A 19205-nucleotide genomic window follows, 5' to 3' on the forward strand; every position below is an offset into this window, starting at 1 on the left:
GAATATATAGTCTCTTATTGGCTATGCTTAAAACAACAGGTCTTTTGGTTTACTGACTTAGCTTACCTGACCAAACTGGGACAGAGACGAGTTTCCCATGTCACAGACTTCAGTTAGGCAAGAAATAAGGGTTGGAATTGTTAGAGGGTGTGAATGGGTGGATAGACTAGCTCTAGTTGTGAAGTCAATGCAAGCTGTTAGAAAGGACATTACATTTTTTATGGTAAAATGAGAAATTTTGTCAAGTTCTAGTAAGGTTTGATGACAATACACAAGTGATTTTTCTCCTTGTTTTCAGTCTAAACTGAGCAATATTAATCAGTGAATATGGCTCTATAGCTAAAAATCCAATTCCTCCCAAATTTCAGTCCAACAATACAAAGACCATCGGAAGTCTCTGCCGATACTGGAGAGCTCCTGTGACTCTTCTCGCCTGATGAGTGAGAGTACAGAGTTTTCCGACTCAGACGTTCAATCGATTAGTCACTTCCACAAGTCCAGTAGTATGAAGCTTGAGATGCCTGTTGAACCGTCAGGTGACTAGATGGCGCTGTTGTCTCATTGTCATTTGCATCACTCATTTGCGTTCAGTTTTTGTTGTTTACAGATCTGCGTTTCTCTCCTGTTTGTGAATGTGAAACCAGCTGTGTTCTTTCTTGGTGAACGTAATTTGTTTCAATTTTGGCAGTGTGAACCTGAGTTTTCTGTCATTTTTCTTCTATGCGAGCTGTTTGATGTCTAAAATGTCATGTTTTAGGGTTCTGTGTTGAAAACTTAATTCACATGAGCCAAACTCATCTCATATGTTTATTAGAATATGTAGTAATTGTTCAGTGGAATAATAAGCATTGTTGTGACAGGATAATATGTGTTGTGGGATAGTATATGTCATTTATATCCCAGCTAGGTGTTGTCACTCACTGTTGTCCTCTGTGTTGTAAGGCAGAACAGCTTGTTCCCCCTGTCTACACAGATTGTCATGTTGAATGACAAGCCAATATGATCAGTGGAGGGTTTATAGTAGCAATGGATTGTGGGTATTCATGTCCTCCAAGCTCTGTTTGACCAAGTTATAAAGCAGCTTCTCCAGACAGATGATGAGTGTCTGACATATTTTTTTGTCATTTTTGAGTTAGAGACACCAAGGGCCACTGCTTTCAGTCATGGCTGTGAATTATGCGTCGCGGTGATCTGAATGTGACAAACTTTGAAGCAAATGTAGTTCATTATCCAGTGTGCCTCTGTCTGGTTCCAAGGTCACCTTATCCAAAAATACCATGAAGGCAATATCATTGGATGTCATACTATCTATGGCTTATGCTGAGGTGTCTTGTGGCCTCTACCATCTACAAGACCTGAGGCCTTGGAGTCATTAGGACCTTTGACTTATGCTTGTTAGGTTGGGCCATCCACACACTATGTGCTGGTCAGGGTCAGCTTCACCTTGATATTTCCCAGGATGCACTGTAATGAGGATGGTAATTGCCAATAGAAAGGTTACGAATGAACCCCAAGGCGTTACAAGACACGAGGATTCATCCAGGCCTGAAATCCCCCATCTTACGTAAATTACCTAAAGATATCTACTGTTCATAATATCTAAGACTCAAATTTTAAAACACAAGTGAAGTTGTGCAAAAGTCTGAGTCTTTACAGATGAGTTTCTGGATAAATGATTAAGAAGTCAGTTTAAGTTATTTGACAGTAATTTGCCCTGAACATGTCTTGTCAGACAGGCTAGGTTAAATCATTTGAGGGTATGTTTATCTTTTACGAAATACTTTTGGTTCATTCACCAAATCCATGAGGCATGTTCAGTCTCAGTGGAATCTTTGAGGTTTCCCTTATGGAGTATTTGAATCTATGGACCCTTTAGTCTATTTGCATAAAGGTTAGGACAAAGACTCATTGTCCTTCTTGCTTGATATTTTGGGACGTTGTGATGTTATTGGTGGACTCATATTTACATTAAATCATCTTCAACCATCCCAACACATAGCTGCTTCGCCATCGTCATGATTGGTGGTCAGGTGCTTGAAACATTCATTCAATACCCCCTGATTTGGGTTCGATTCCATACTTTATTTCTGTGTGTTCAGCTGATTGAGGGTGTCCATCATCGAGGTATTGCAGGAACATTAGTACAAGTGTTGTATACCTTCACTCATTCTCTCACTCTCTCGCTTTCTGCCAGCGTCCTTTCATAAGTGATCCAACATTCCAACATCTGCAGAGTTTGCATTTCAGGAATTCCATTTCAGAGCAGCTTCAGCCAGATTTCTCCTTGTGTTGTTTGTGTTTCTGTCTATCTCATTCCTCCTCTCCATCATCTTTCTCTCCAAGCTTGGGCGCTTAACGAGCACATGCGTCGCCACCACGAGAGGAAGTACGCCGCCGCGGCAGCAGCAGCAGCCAGCAAACAGACCTCTAGCAGCGAAGATGGTGACACCATATTACGTATTTGCATGTCATCGTCCACTTAGTGCTTGCTGCAGCGTTTCTTTGCATGACTAACACCTTCAGCTCTGTAACTAGATATCTCCAGCTCTCTCTCACTGCTCACGATGTCTCGGATGTCCTTGTGTGATGTATTATGACAAGATGCAGATGTGATTTGCGTTATATTTTCTCACCTGCATTGTATGACGTGGAACACTGAATGACGAGTCTCCCCGGAGACCTTGACTTTTCACTGTCACATGTTGGAGTACATTTATCACAGTGTATTGCTTATATATCACAATGTAGTTGGGATTTTTTTTAATAGAAACCGCTTTGAACACCTTCCAGCTTCACTGAATGATATAGGAGTATATTTGTCACAGTGTTTAACATATTTATCACCATCCTATAGTTTTTCACGGTCTCGAGGCAAGAATTGATTGTCAGGACACATGTACTACATTGTTGTGCCAAACTGGTTTTGTCAAAGGTTTTCTTCCACAAAGAGCCACTCTTCATAATCATTGAAGTTGTTTGGAGTGAACTTTCCTGACTAAAAACATGGACCTCCTACCGAAATTGTGAACACCTTACCCTAGATACATACCTCTTCTCTATGTGTGAACACTGCCCAAACATATGGACCTTCAACCTTATCTGTAAACCTCTAAGCAGAGTATTGTAAATGTACTTCTGCCCCTGTTATCAACATCAGTCAGTATTTTGAAATGCTTACGCCCATGCAAGTGTGACTCACTGAGCAAAATATGAACTTGCCACACAAAGTCTAAACACCAGCCCTGAATGTTGACAGTTAGTCTGACAGTTCACACTAACCCAAAACCTTGACAAACCCAAGGCTACCCTAACTGTGAAGCACATGCACTGTGTGGTGATCTCTCACTGAGTGTGAACACTGATCCGAAACATTGACACCCCTTTTCTAACTGTGAACCCCCTACAGTGTGACCTCCATGCTACAACTGTCACTTACCTTAAGCAAAAACACTGACCCTAAATGTCCAAAAGCCTACTCTAACTGTGAACCCTTTACTCTGTGATGATCTCTCCATGAGTGTGAACACCAACCCTAAACATTAAACTCTCTATGCTTTATGGTAGCCATGTCAGTGAGTGCAAGCACTGACCCTAAGTATTGACAACCCCTACCATAACTTTGAACCCCATACTCTGTATGATCACTCCCTGTGAACACCAAACCAAAGCATTGAACTGTGAACTCCCTACACTGTGTGTAACCTTCCTCAGTGAGTTTAAATATTGACCCTAAATGTTCACAACCCCTGCTCTAACTGTGAACTCCCTACACTCGGTGGTTCAAAATACAATGACTGTGAAAAGTGACCAAAGTAGGACCCCTACTCAAGGGGAAACCCATTCATTAAGTGAATTCATTAACCCATTAAGTGTTGATTGTAATCAAAGTGTTAACACTAATCCTAGATGTTGAGCCCCAGAAGGTGGACCTGTTCCCACATCATGGACCCTTGATTACACGATGCCATTTAGAAAGTGGTCAAATGCAACATATGTCATATTTGGGATTTCACTTTCTTAGTAAAGTACAAATTCTAGTATTTTTTTTCGGTTGTATTCCATCCGGGATTACTAAGAAAGTGAAATCCCAAATATGACATATGTTGCATTTCACCACTTTCTAAATTTCATCGTGTAATCATAGCTTTCGGCCGTGGGAGCCGTGCCAATTTACACTCATCAGAGGGGTACACAAAGTACGCAGTCTAGACTACCAGTTGTCCGACTTTCATTTTGTGGAAGTCGCGGTGGCTGAGCGGGCTAGGCGGCTGACTTTGTGTGCTGGCGATTAGGTGCCTGACTCTGAGGGTGCGGGTTCGAATCCCGGATGGGACACAACCGAAAAAAAGTACTAGAATTTGTACTTTACTAAGAAAGTGAAATCCCAAATATGACATATCATGGACCCTTGCTGACAGAGTAGACTGATGCCTAGTCACAGTAGATATGTAGATAAGTTAGGAGGCAGTGGGGCAGCTGAAGACAAGGGTTTGATTTCCCACGTGGGAACAATATGTGAAGCCCCTTCCTGGTGTTCCCCTATGTGATATTGCTGGAATATTGCTAAAAGCAGCATAAAACCATACTCACTCACTATGTACATGTTCGAGAAAAACAAATAATCCAAATTACATTATGAAGGAGCCTATGTGAAATGGAGAATAGACTTGCTCCATTTATAGAACTTTAACATTACAGGGAGGGCTGGGAGAAATATGTGATTCAGGAACTGTTAGCCAGACGAAGTACAGAAGTTGTCGCTACTGTAGATGCATTCAGTGGGTCGGTTGTAAAACAGAAACCATGCGTGTCTATAACGACTTCTCAACTAATCCTCAGTACCCAAGTGACAGTGAATGCTAAGCCTTTGAGCACAGACAATTGTTTGTCATGGAGGTGTAGTGGAACACGGGATAAGCTCTTGATCCTTTCATCTCATGTTGGCTTAGCAAGGTGTCATCGGCTTATACAGAAATATTTGTTTGCTGACTTAAACTTTTGGTGATGTACAGGTACCTGTAACACATACATAGAGAAATTATGAAGGAAAGCAGGGTAGGAAACTCTCATCACAGTGATGGTTAGTTATAAAACAGCCTTGATCAAAGCTTACTGGCCACAAAAATATGAATTTACTTAGTATAATCAATTTTAAACTTGTAAAATATTGAAAAAAGCAAATTATAGGTCAAGGAAAGAAACAACTGTTTATTACAGATGAATGTGTGAATGAATAATGATTTATTGTCCTGCATCATGATGAATTTCTTCTGATATTCCATGTCGGAAAGGACCAGTTTGGGGCAGTCAGGCAAGAAGGTGTTTCAGATGCTTAGGAGAATGTTAAAAGATACACATTGATGCTCCTTTCACATTGAATTGTGATAATTGTGAAATAAATTGCTAAAATATTTACATGTGTATGTACAAACTGTCACATTTGGCACAGAAACTGTTTTTAGAAAAATGAAAAGATGTTGATTCACATTTATGTACACAGTGTCAAATCTTGTGTGGAGATATTAGTAAGAACCAGTTATACACATCATGCATATTTGTATATGTTTTCTGTCAAATGTTTCCTGAAGAAAAACAAGATAGTGAAAAAAACATGTAAAAACAGTTTTAAATATTTCATAATTAAGACATTTTATGCAGCCAATTAATTCCAACCATTGAGCCATATATTCATGTCAACACCTTTGAATATAGAGACATGTTAAACTTATTCGTGAAGGTGAAGTAGACAACTACTATTTATTGTTGTCATGAGAATTAATAGTACCTCTCCCTTTTTTACCTGATTCCAACATTTGGAAACAACTGAAACAGGTATCCTGTCACAACTTAACTTTGTAAACATTTTGTTCTGACCAAGCAGTTACTATAATGAAATATTGAAAATCCTTTCTCTGAGTTGGATTTCCCAACAGATGTTTTACAGTGACAGGCAAATATTTGTCCCTGCAATGGTAACATTAGTTCAACAATCAAGCAGAACCTCACAACATGAGTTTAGATGTGAATAATCCTGAGTAATCTCCAATTTTCTTGACTGTGTCAGTTTTTGTACATCAATATTGGCGTATTGGTCTGTCCATGCATAGATCTATACACAACTCTGACATGTCTCCATGTATAAACCAACAAACCCCAGGGTAAAACAAACTGTTCAACAAACTGACAAATCCTTGTTTGTAAGACAATAGTTTATCTAACCTCTGATCCGACTACTGTTTGTTTTTCTACTGATAACGCCTCATATCTGACGAATCTCCCACACAGATCATTGTACAAAAACAATGCAGTCACTGGAGCATGACGGTCCACACTTCACCAACCCTACCCTTACCATTGGTCAAGCCAGCATGGCTCTACTGCCAGATAATTAAAACTCACACCAATTAATGAAGAGATTAATTGCTGTTGCTGCAGGCCATGTGTCTTGTTTATGGAACAATAACACAGCATGTCAAAGATAATGGTTGGAGAAGGTGCCAGTGTTGGAGTATTGTGCCAGGGTGTTTGTACAAGGCCTAGGGAGAGTATATATATATGCTGAACATTTCTGAGTGTTCACAATTCATGGACATGTACTAGATGAGAACCTGAAGAGATATTACAGAGTCTAATTGTGTGATCAGTCATGTTTCTGGACAGCGTGCTACTCTGTAGTGGATATTACCATCCCTACAAGAAAATGAAAATAGGTTTGTATGATGACAGTGTAATCTTGCATGTCCAGTTATATTCTTTATGTAACATGTTATATTTGGGATAATATTTTCTTATAAAAGTGCAGATTCTAGTACTTCTGTTGGGAATCCCATCTGGGATTCGAACCCATTCACATCTGACTAAAGAAAGTGCCTTCGGTAGAAGTGAGCAAAGTATTGATAGTGTTTCTGTGAATCATAATTAAGCATTTAGTTGTGAGGAAAATACTACTTATCACCAAGTGCAACACAATTCCTGGTTTGGTAAATTGTATTTCATCATTACTGTTAGCACTCTGCGCCAAACATAGTATCACTACATGACAGGATATTTCTTCTGAAGTAGCCAGATATTTCTGTGTTTCCCTATTATTGTCTTACATGTGTACATCTAGGGAAATGGTTTGGTGGTGTGTGTCGAGAAGTAGGGGTCAGAACTGGCTGTTCTTGATAGTTTGTTCTTTTGTGGTAGCTGCCAACACAGCATTAAGCACTCTCACGTGATATTGTATTGGAATCACTTGTGACAGAATGTCTCATTGTTTTGCATCATTGCAATGCTAATGCCACTTATTTGTTTGTGTGTTTATAGGTTTCAGCATTTTATTTCATAGTACATTGTAACCAGTAATAAGGGTGATTTTTCTTTATGTTTATTACTAACTGCAAGGGTTTTAAATTGTATAGTTAGACAAAGGTAATATTTCACTTCGTGAAACATTTATTGCCTTTTGACCAAAAGAGGACTTCATGTTGCAGATATACAGCTTTTATCAAGAGAACTAAAATATATATATAACAAAAAGTAAAAGAAGACCTGGTTCGTTATTTAAGCTATTTGTTCAATATATATATTTATTTGTTAAAACTATCTAACCTGGTTCTTGACTGTTTCACTGAGGTTTATGTATCAGAGATAAATACCAATGTTATCACTGCATGTATTGTGTGCAATCAGTGCCCATGTTGGGTGCTGTCTTGTGCTGACATTGCTAATCTGGATCTGTGAACCCTTGGGCAACCCTTTCAGATCAGTAATATTCCTTAGAGTTAATAGTTTCTCTTCACTTGTAATTACATATGCTTATTAATAACTTGCCTGAGATTTGGGAATGATAAAATTTGAGGCAACTTTTTGAGTCTTACTGAATTTTGTAATGACAGTATCCAGTTCCAGTTTTGCAGACTACTGGGATGGTCACATTCGAAACATTAGATATATGGCCATTTTATATGTTAAATGTTTTTAATTATTATGCTGTGATTTTCATTTATAGGCTGGGTGGACAACAACCTGTATGAAACTGCCAGTGCAATGCACCACGACCGAGTATGGGCGGACAATGACTTATACTGCCACGGGGGCATGGGGGACCCTATGGACATCCGTCACCCCCGGTATGGCCCAGTGTCCCCCGAGGATGCAGTGTGGGCAGATGAGCTGTACAGTCCACAGGAAACCAGGCCACATAGGCGCTCACAGGTAACTCAGATTACACAAATTATTTCACTGTACATTTTTAAATAATTATATGGAGTATTTGTGAACTTTAACACATTACCTTTTTTATTTGTCCCTATGATATAGTATGGCTTGTATGAATAATATTCCTTGGTGTTTTCAGTCTCGAGGAAGTCATGATAGGCCCAAGATGTCTGGCTGTAGAGTGCAGGCTCCTCTAGCAGTGCCTGAGCCCATCGAGATAGCTGACTACTGTACAGTGAAGGTTGGCACAGACTTTTTTTTTCTAAGAATATTTTTAGCACACCTTTCTAGGCTTCACATCCTGCTCAGATCAAATGTAAGGATGCTCAAAGGGTACAATCTGATTATTACCCCAGGTAACCCATCCTGCCTGTGAGGCAGTAGAATGTTCTCATATGACTTATCCCACATCCCACCGGGTACCCATGTTCTGTACAGAAGCAGTATGGATCTGGTGAAACTACATGTGTCACATTGCTTCATTGAGGGTCAGGACAAATACAGCCACAGCTAGCCTAGCCTATCCAAGGCAGAATTTCACTGTGTATAGTCATGCCCATACTCTTCTTTGTAATGCAAATCTTGACTGCTGATGTTCCCCCTGTGCAGCATTTTGTAGACTACCTGTAAAGACAGTGGCCATAATTCCTCTCTTGTACTTTGTCCAGGATGCTGTAAACACATTCGAGCCTTTGGAGAACGACTATGGAACAGTTCAGGACGCTCTGCCTCGTGGGAAAGTCCATCGTGTTAAGTCCTCCTCTGGCAAGAAAGAAAAAGGTAGGTTGTTAAGACCCATGGGGTTCTCGACCCTTACAACATCAGTTGCAGTGTTTCGTGATAATGGCTTTGACATACTAGGTGTATGTTTGACGTGGTTACACCTGTATGAATACAGTTGTGGAATAGTGTGACAGTAAGACTAGCTATGTACTAGTTCAAGTAGGATGGGATGTGAGAGTGCGAGTGATTATTGGTTCCTTATAACAAATGGTTGAAACAAGAGAATTACCATCTTCTGCCCTACCCTCTGGCTCATTGGTCTAGGGGTATGATTCTCACTTCAGGTAGTCATACCAAATTTAAGTGGTATACTGTTTATTGTGGGTTTATGTCAGCTTTGACATTTGACATCTAATTTCTTCTCAGGTTCCGATTCCGAGGACTCTGAGTTCAGTTCACTGGAGCGTGACCAGCTTGAAGAGGTGGCTCCAACTGCTAGAGTCAATAGGCGCCCCACCCCCTACAGGAAGAAGGGCAAACAGAGATCTCAAGACAGTGCCATGCAGTCCTTAGATAAACGAAGGCCTATCGGGCTCCCTAGGGGGACCACATTTGGGGGGAAATGTAAGTAATTTGGTTCCATTGCATCAACTTACAAATCAGATGTCTCCAATGGCTTTTTTATTTGGAAGTAGGGTTATTGGTCTACAATTGGAAACAATATATTTTCTGTTGATTCTAGAGTATTTTCCTGTACAGATTACTGCCTGTGATTTTGTTGTGTTCACTACTGTCTTCTCTCAGCAGTTCGCAGCAACTCCCCATCGGAAGGTAGCGAGGGGACTGGGGACGAGTGTCCGGGCAGGAGGAAGGAAAAGAAGAGGCGATCATTCCGTCGTCAGAAGGGCTTCGTGGTCAGCCAGAGTCCAGGGAGAGCCATCAGTCCACCCATGTCAGACAGTGACCACATTGTAGGATCCCCTCCTGGTACATGCTGCACATAAATATATCTGACCTGGTTAATTGCAAAAATATTTTAACAGTTCATGACAGTATTTTTTATGAAGATTAGATGATTCAAGATTTTAAACTACAGAAATATTTTTTGCTAATTATTTGCATATCACAGCAACTGTTTGTACTTACAGGTCGTCCATTTCATAACGAGAATCAGTTTGAGCCTATGATTCCCCCATACTCCACCATGCCACACAGTCGGGTGAGTACATCAGCAGTGTCATCAGTCGTCATCCCGGTAGTATGTTTGATAAAGGGATTCCTGGTTAGAATAAGTTGTTGGCGACCTGCCTGATAGTCAGGTGGTATATTCCAACTCGACAGGTCATGATTAATTTAGGAGTCTTTTAAACTCTTGCTTGACAAAAGGTATGAGAATCTATGCTAAACGTCACATCGTAACATGATAAACAAGTTAGTATTTATGATAAACAATATCAAAGACAGGACATGACTATATTATTGAGATCTTGCCATTTTATTGTCATCAGAAAAAACAGCCCATGTTAAGGATCTTTGCAGAATCCCTCATCATTGACATGTTCCTTGTGTGTAATGTAGTTTCCTGCCGAGGAGACGGAGTATGATGGCGGCAACCAGTTCCTGGTGAAACTGAAATCCAAAACAATGAGGGACCCAGAGAAGCAGCGGAAGAAGGAGGAGAAGAGACGACAGAAAGAGGAGGTAATCCTATTTGTAAAAGTTGCAGAAAACTACAGAATTACATTTCCTGTTTCAGAAATACAAATTTGCACATATATATGTCATGGTGACAATTAATGTGATGTCTTTTTAAGGCAGGCCAATTTCCTTTCTGCTTATATGGATTTTTGTCCTAAGAAAACCAAAGCAAAAACCCACACAAGCTTCCATGTGTTAACTCTTTGGTCTTTTTCCGTTTTAACTCATTTATGTCAACTAAGATTTTCTGCATAAATGATTGAACATAAAGTTCAGGTGAAAAATCTGTGACAAAAAAACCCCTATTCTATTGCAGAAGCATAATATTTATTTCTGTATTATTATATTACTTTCCTGGTGTAAGGTTTTTATTCAAAATGATTGCCATGCGATTCCTCCCACCAGATCATGTAATACTTTATAATGGGGGTAGTGTTATACTGAGGGAGGAAGGGATCCAGGTACACTGATCAATATCACCAGTTGTTTATGTGGTTGCTAGGGGCAACTAGCTTATGTGGTCAACATGCTGTACTTTGGATATTGGAAATAAGTTTCCTTATGCATGTGCTTTATAGTGAAACAAACGTTGTTGCCTTCAGCAGTGATGGAATAATTCCAGAGGACTTTCACTATAACAACTGTGTCAAATGTCAGCTGTTTTCTGACTTAGTCGAATGCCTAAGTATCAAGTTACATTAGGTTCTGGTATTGATCTTTTCTACCGTGCTTTAATTCAATCTATAGATTAAGGTTTTGTAAATGTTGGGATACTGGATTATTTGTAAAAGACATAAGCAGAGGAATGGGTTGTTCAACCTCCGTGTGCTCCACTGTTGGGAGTGGCTACTCCAGGCTTGACAGGGGACAGGAGGAAGAGTCTCAGGTGATGACGCTGGGCATGGTGCTAAGGGAAGAACAATATGTGTAGGCCATAATGTTATATCATGGATCATTTTGTTTTGTTTTAGTTTTGATGGGAAATATTGTACTGAATTTATTTATTTTTTCTCTATAAACAGTAGTTGTATACATATATGAAAATGTTGGTGTTCAAAATATTTTTTACATATGAAGACACCCTTGTCATGTCACAATTGAACTGAGAGTTAGAGATTTGTGTTTCTAACTTACCATAACAGAGGACCAAAAATATTCACAGCTTTAGTGCACTGTTCACAGTGCAGTCAGAATTACTTTATAGCTTTCTGTGAAAGGTTTAAAACTTCCCCCTAATTTGCCTCATACCTCAGCAGGTGTCCTCAGCAGGTCTGTGTAAGGGTCTAATGTCAATGTTTGTTGCAGGAGAAGCGCCTTAAGGAGGAGAGGAAGATGAAGAAGAACCCCAGCAAGAGTTCTGGTCCGTCCCAGAGCGGCTGCTGTCTCGAAGACTTCCCCACCTCCACCGACAATCCCCTCATCCCAGTGTTTGTGGAAAAGTGCATCGTTTTCATAGAGGAGGAAGGTACGTTCAAATACTCCAAAGATACAGTGTGTTATATGGGGTGTTTCAAATTGATATACAGTTAAACCTGGATATACCACTACATCCAGACAACTTTTGGCAGTATATCCAGGGTGGATAATTTACTTGTATTACTCTTGTATTACACCAACATGAAATGGATTTGGTGATCAAACCGAGCATTATATCCTTGGCATTGGAATATTTGTTCTCAAAAAGTTTGGCAATGACACTTTATATCCAGTTTGGCGGTATATCCAGGGAATTATATAGAGAGGAAATCTGTTCTGGCAACTCATGGCCTGGTTTTAACATGGTGCATATTTTTCAGGTCTGTATGCAGAGGGTATCTACCGAATACCTGGCAATAAGGGACAGGTGGATCTTCTCACATCCAAGTTTAATGAAGGTGAGTGCCATGGCATCTATCATTAAGACAAAAACTGTTCTTATAATTCACTTCCCTATACTTGTGTTTCACATCTAGGAGGAGTGGGGTAGCCAAGTGTCCGCTTGCCACGCTGACAAGGGTTCGATTGCGTACGTGGGAACAATATGTGAAGCCCACCAGGATATTGCGGGATTGTTGCTACTAGTGGCAAAAAACATACTCACTTGTTCAACATAACTGCTTTGCCTAAGATATAACATCAACAGTCAGGAAGGATAATAAAGACATAATCCTTACAACCCACTCTGCATTTTATTAAATTTTTGAGTTATACCTTTTATTTATCCTTACACGAATTGTGCCCTGGATGAATCCTTTACTACCATTGCTGTACTTGTTGCAGATATCAACACGGATATCCATTCACTAGACATACAGGTGAATGCCGTGGCAACCATCTTGAAACAGTTCTTCATGGACCTGACTGAGCCCCTTATCCCAGTGCAGCTGTATGACGAACTCATCATTGCAGCAGGTAGGTCCCTCAGTCCTGCTTTGTATTTGTGTAAATCGTGTGTCGGCAGTCGTGGGAATTGAGTTGCCATGTCATCCTTGGTGACAACAGGTTAGATATTGTTCCAGGGTGTTCATGGCAATATTGTGTTGTGGATAGTGGCAGTAATTGGTACAGGGATCATTATTGTCTTGGTTCCATTAATAATTGATGAAGGTGTATTGTACTTTAACTTACACTGTGTTACAACATGGTGTGATGGTTGAATACTGGACACATAATATCCGTGTAACAATGTAACAGTCACAGGTTATACCACTTTTTAAGCAGTTATGTATCATCATATTACACATGTATTGATAACAGTCTGTTGAAAAACACAAGTCCACAGTTGCTTGTGACAATTCCTCTGATGCACATTGATATTTAAGTGAAAGGAGATGCTTGACGGAAGGTTGAAAGTAAACTAAATATGTTTCTGCTTGCATAATTGAAATAAGCTGAGTCTGTACATAATTCATTTGTGCATCTAGATGGAAAACACAGAAAAGGTAAAAGTTGTGACAACTTGGCTTGAAATCCTACTTACATTCACAATTTTGTGTACTTTTATGTTTTATTCTTGGAGGTAGGTGTCTGAGCACAACTAATACTCTAGAGACAATGTTCACTGCTGCGCAATTAGAATACATCTCTTAGAACGCCAATTTAACCTGGCTCCTGTATTCGCAATGGGAACAGCTTGTACACAAACCATGTCATTAATTGCTCAGCAAGTATCTGCCTTGCACATTAAGAGGGAAGTGCTTAGTCATCACTTTCTGTCTTACTAATATAGATTCTGTCGATGACATCTCTGCCTGGTGTTTTGGTATCTCTCAATTAGACGTTCTCCTTTTTTCTTCACAGATGAATAATTATGTTTCCATTGTTTTCGATTGAAAAAGTAAATGACACAAATATATTAATTAGGAATGATGCATGTTAGCATGAGGAAGTTCTGCACCAAATAATTTCAATTTGGATATGAGGTCTGTGGATATATATTGTATATCAATATTGTTGCTTATAGCACAAGTAATTGCTAATATAGGTGTAATTCTACAATCAACCCTAATGGATGGAAATGAAAATCTGTAGAAATAACATCATGTTTTCTTATATGAAAGGCCATTGTGTTGTAGGTGTTCGAGACAAGAGCAGTCGGTTGTTAGCCCTGCGAGGAGTCCTCAAGAAACTGCCAGATCAGAAATATAAGCAGAACTTTGAAGTACTGAAGTATCTCATAACACATCTACACAGGTACGTGTTCAGTGTGTTCTGTGCCCCACTCCAACCATTTATGCAATGAAATCACTAAATGAAATCTTCTGACATCCGACTTACAGTAGTGAACAAACTTGACTGACAACAACAGTGTGATGGTGTAAGAATCTGTATCGAAACATCACCCTCATGATATATGTTGCCCATAAAGATTGTTCAAATATTCTGGGTAATCTGAGAAGTGCTTCTCTTCAGTCAAACTTGCAGTGTTAATGCAAGTGCAACATTATTGCTGTTCAGTTGATTTTATGGCAATTATTGGTAATTATTGCTGTAATACAGTGGGTATAATGTGGATGCATTGCCTATATTCATTGTGTATGTTGTGTTGCAGAGTGTCAGAACACAGCGAGTATAACAGCATGGATGATTCCAACCTGGCCCGATGCTGGTGGCCGACCCTGATGCGAGTGGAGATCACGTCGTATGAGCAGATGGGCCAGTACTCTGTGTTCCTGGTCAACATCATGCAAACCCTCATTGAACAATATGACTTCTTCTTCCATGGCGGGGACGAGGTATGAGGGCGTCGGCACACCACACAGGCATCAACCCACAGCTGCCAAACTCACCTGGTGGCACCGACGACGACGCAGCAAGCCCGACCAACAGCAGGAAATATATCCTGCCTTGTGCGATTTTTCTACTCACGATGTGCCCCGCCACATCTCAAGTGCAACGCATAATACCCAGAAAACAGTGTTCATCATCCGTATGTGGCTGTATGGGAGGTAGAGACGCCGCCGCCGCTATGTGTTAAGCTTGGCATATGAAGTGCTGAATCATTGTGCAACCAGTGTGTACTGGTGTTTCACATTGCCTTAACTCATTACCTTCATGGTATGCTGGTTAGTCGGTCAATCCAGACAGCCATTTGCTCGGTTGTCGGCCACGACTCAGTTATGGCAAATTGTTGCTCTCTCTGTTGTTAATGCTTGTTACTTTTATACCTTCTTTAACGCGGCGTGACACACGCCACAGCCTACCGCAACACCAGACTGACGAACCGACAGATGGACACGTCATAGTTAGTTGTTGTCATTACATCCATGTACGGTGTTTGTATATTTGTGCATAGTTGTTGATCGTGGTGTTTTTAATCATGATTACTCAATAGGCATATACAATAGCATACTACCAGCTCATTTCACATTTCTGTTTACACCATTGACGATCCAAATATAATTGATTTCTTTGTTGTTAATTTAAAGACCTTTTTTATCTGTGATAAATGAACTCGCTGTTCTGTAAATGTGTATTCTAGAGGACTGTGCCCTATCTGAGTGTTAGTGTTGTTTTAGAATTAGCCAATCTTTGGTGCTGACAATTGTTCGACCAGTAGCCAGAGCAGGATGAGGCCAAGTCTCCCTCACAGTTCCTGTTTGCAGAATCAACTGTTATCGTCTTTAATATTTATATATGCTGAGACCGTTACGGCAGTTCTGGTAGTGATAGTGGTGGCCATGAAGCAGTATCTGCAAACTTTCACTCTGTAAAATTGTACATATTTCTAATTTAAGACATAAGATTGTTGTCGCCTTTTGTGTCAAATGAATAAATGTGTATGATGCTCATGTGAATTTCTTATTTTGTTGGTTTTAAAATGAAGAAAGGAACAAAATAGGTTTTAAGTTCCAAGATTAACAAGCCTGCCTAAGAAATCATGAAGGGGTCTTCTCATCGTAGTTTTGGGAAGCAAATTGTTTCCATTTTGAGCTCATTAGCCCTTGCTGATTGTAAGCCAGCAAAGAAGTTTTTCAACAACTTATATCAACCAAGGTGTATATGTATGAAACTTGTCCATAATTGAAGAGTCTGAAGATTGAAAAATAATGGCTTTTGTCAATATATTAAATATTTTTAAATGTTTCAACAAAATAAGTGTTGCCCACTATTCTTACATATCAAGTCCATCATGTTGGGCGCAGTATTACAACCTGACTTTATGGAACAATTCCATCAGTCTGAGCAAGATGACTAGCCTTATGTTGTCAGTCTGCATAAGACATATTAGCTCTCATCGTCAGTAGTGGGCTTGCATGTTCAACTATAAATACAAGGTTGTGACAAAGGTGTCCATTTCCATCCCATATCATTTTGTGGTTAATAAACATGTCGAAATGAAATAGAAATCTGGGATATTAGGGCAGGTTGCTAAATATGTACGGTACTTACAATTACTGACTTTGTTGCCATCGCCACTGCTGTAAATTTTGTTCACGATTACATTTACTACTTGAAGTTAACAAATGTAACCCTATCCAGATTGAATGTGAAGTCACAAAGCACAAGATTCATTTCAATCAAAGTTGTAGATCGATCTCAAATGTCGCTCATAATCATTGAAAGCAAGTTGAGTTCATGAAGTGGGAAGCTTTCATTCAGCTGAGCTCCTCTCATTTATTGAGTCAGACAATCATAAACATCCTTATTTTCTAAATCAACATTGTTCTATTTTTATCCTGTCAATTTTGCTACCACAAACAACCAAACAAATGATTCTGTTGTGTGACTTGCATGAATCTTGGTATCACAGGTTAGATGTCTAGGAAATTAATATTGTTTGTTATGATAATAAGCATGATTATGCTCATTTAAATTTAAAATGGATGGAGCTCACAAAGGACCTTGACCTTCTTATATCTCTCGTACATGTGTTGGGGCTGAGTGAAGGGGATACGAAGGCTGTACATGCGTAATACCATTGTCATAGTAGTATTATGAAAGGATTCGTGACAGGTCAGGCCAGAGGGGTCATGTCACTTGCACAAGTGATGTCTGTGATATGTGTTTGCCTTCGCACTCATAACATGGAGTCCTAGTGTGCAGCTACGTAGTCAATAGATAGAACATGGCTTGGTGAGTCCATATGAGAGCCCAGCAAGAATACTAAATCAAAATTGTTTTTTCACAAATGGATCTTAATGATCCTTGTGTTGATACCAGTCTGCCTTTGCAAAGGTGATATTGTGTTCACCGATGTATATCATATTTCAATTGAGTTTGAGTATGTGTTCTAGTTCCCCTAACACCAGTACGACAGACAGTGGGTAGGGCTGGTCCATCAGTATTGACTATAGGTAAACAACATTTTATTTGCTTTGAATATCCTGTAACGTGTACACTGCTTTGACAATGTTCTGTCTCAAACTTTTTGTCATGAATAAACTGGAAACAATTTACAGTGGAAACAGTTGTTGCTTTTCATTTTGTGTGAATGTATCCTGAAGATGAATGTAAATAAAGTTTATTTCATGAATTTTCACCTGATTTCATGTAGCTAGCTATTTTGAAGTACAAGAGATGATACAATATAAACCTACAGGGGGCTTGTCTTGTGAAAAGGTGAGTAATTTTACGTTGTGAATTTGTTTTAAGGAATTTTTGTTCGGAAGGCGAGTTTTCCGGGTATCTGAGGTTCGGATAAACAGGGCACAACTGTATATATTAGACATTGCTGCTTTTCCCGGGATAACTGCATTTGAGGTTATTGTTGGATCCCAGGTTTTACTTTCTGTAAGTAGGACCCATTTCCCAGGATAACTGCATTTGAGGTTATTGTTGGATCCCAGGTTTTACTCTCTGTAAGTGGGACCTATTTCCCAGGATAACTGCATTTGAGGTTATTGTTGGATCCCAGGTTTTACTCTCTGTAAGTAGGACCCATTTCCCAGGATAACTGCATTTGAGGTTATTGTTGGATCCCAGGTTTTACTTTCTGTAAGTGGGACCTATTTCCCAGGATAACTGCATTTGAGGTTATTGTTGGATCCCAGGTTTTACTCTGTAAGTAGGGCCTATTTCCCAGGATAACTGCATTTGAGGTTATTGTTGGATCCCAGGTTTTACTCTCTGTAAGTGGGACCTATTTCCCAGGATAACTGCATTTGAGGTTATTGTTGGATCCCAGGTTTTACTTTCTGTAAGTAGGACCTATTTCCCGGGTTTACTGTCAGAGTAAGACCTCTTCCAAAGTTTTACTTTTCCTAATTCTATATTAACACATCATATGATATGCAAAGTGTTTGAAAACAACTGAAATATGTCATCAAAGATAAACTTAAAGTTTTCCCTAGCAGGAATGGATATGCAAGTAACAGGTTCCTAAGCAGATTCTCTACCACCATGCCAACAAAGAGGCTGGGGCTGAATTATCTATTTATGGTAATGCCTACTGTCGTTAAAATGATTTACTAGCACTTCAGTTACTGTTAATGTAGCTTCACTACATGATCATCTATTATCCATCATTGACGGTTCATATGTATAGTAAGGCATGACTGAGGTTATACTTCATACTATGGTCATACTTCTCCAGGCCCTTGGGTTCAACTTCCCGAACCATAAACTCAGAGATGTGCTCATCATACACATAGCATATAGTAAGTTTCTCTTAACTTTCACACATTACCCTTTCATACAGTCGGAATGTGTTGAGTGTGTCACCATTTAACTGGAATACTGTTGAGTGGGGTGTAAAACAAGTCACTTGCTGAAAAGAAACCAATGTAAAGATTGTTTCTGCACCTAGACTCGGTTCTGATGTGATCAAATTTCTTTTGAAGGGAGGAAACTCACATGAAAAGATGACAATTTATTCCTTCATTATGAGGAACAATAAGTGTTGGGGGTATATTTGTACTCCCATTACTTGAGTAAGAATATACTCCAAAACTTCTATACTGTCCTTCGCTCTTCATCACCTGGTGAAGGAGTAAGAGGCGTCTGAAATGACCCCAGAAATGGGCTACATAAGCTACACTTGTGCAACTCAAACTCCAGTCTTCACTGTGACAAGCAAATACTTCAACAAGAATGCTACCCTAATGAAGCTTGACTAATTCCACAGTACAACATTGGAGGACCATATAGGCACCTTGAAAAAG

At 39.6% G+C, this 19205-nt stretch overlaps 1 protein-coding gene across 9 annotated transcripts in view; it reads left to right on the plus strand.

Annotated features, from left to right (window-relative positions):
* The window catches only part of LOC137262192 (rho GTPase-activating protein 190-like), a 70828-nt gene extending 53318 nt beyond the window's left edge, over nucleotides 1-17510 (plus strand). For 3 of the 9 annotated variants that reach the window (XM_067799976.1, XM_067799979.1, XM_067799978.1), the window contains exons 15-27: nucleotides 2344-2442; nucleotides 7994-8199; nucleotides 8342-8443; nucleotides 8871-8982; nucleotides 9352-9549; nucleotides 9730-9912; nucleotides 10074-10144; nucleotides 10504-10626; nucleotides 11929-12088; nucleotides 12420-12497; nucleotides 12883-13014; nucleotides 14178-14295; nucleotides 14654-17510. In XM_067799976.1, coding sequence (XP_067656077.1) covers nucleotides 2344-2442; nucleotides 7994-8199; nucleotides 8342-8443; nucleotides 8871-8982; nucleotides 9352-9549; nucleotides 9730-9912; nucleotides 10074-10144; nucleotides 10504-10626; nucleotides 11929-12088; nucleotides 12420-12497; nucleotides 12883-13014; nucleotides 14178-14295; nucleotides 14654-14843 — 1772 coding nt within the window. In that variant the 3' untranslated portion in view covers nucleotides 14844-17510. Of the gene's footprint in view, nucleotides 1-2343; nucleotides 2443-7993; nucleotides 8200-8341; nucleotides 8444-8870; nucleotides 8983-9351; nucleotides 9550-9729; nucleotides 9913-10073; nucleotides 10145-10503; nucleotides 10627-11928; nucleotides 12089-12419; nucleotides 12498-12882; nucleotides 13015-13526; nucleotides 13659-14177; nucleotides 14296-14653 lie in introns of those variants that run through there. The other 6 variants (XM_067799980.1, XM_067799982.1, XM_067799977.1 and 3 more) reach the window with 5 other exon arrangements.
* The last annotated feature ends 1695 nt before the right edge of the window (nucleotides 17511-19205 follow it).

The sequence above is a fragment of the Haliotis asinina genome, chromosome 14, assembly GCF_037392515.1.
Source record: "Haliotis asinina isolate JCU_RB_2024 chromosome 14, JCU_Hal_asi_v2, whole genome shotgun sequence".
NCBI classification, from domain to species: domain Eukaryota; kingdom Metazoa; phylum Mollusca; class Gastropoda; order Lepetellida; family Haliotidae; genus Haliotis; species Haliotis asinina.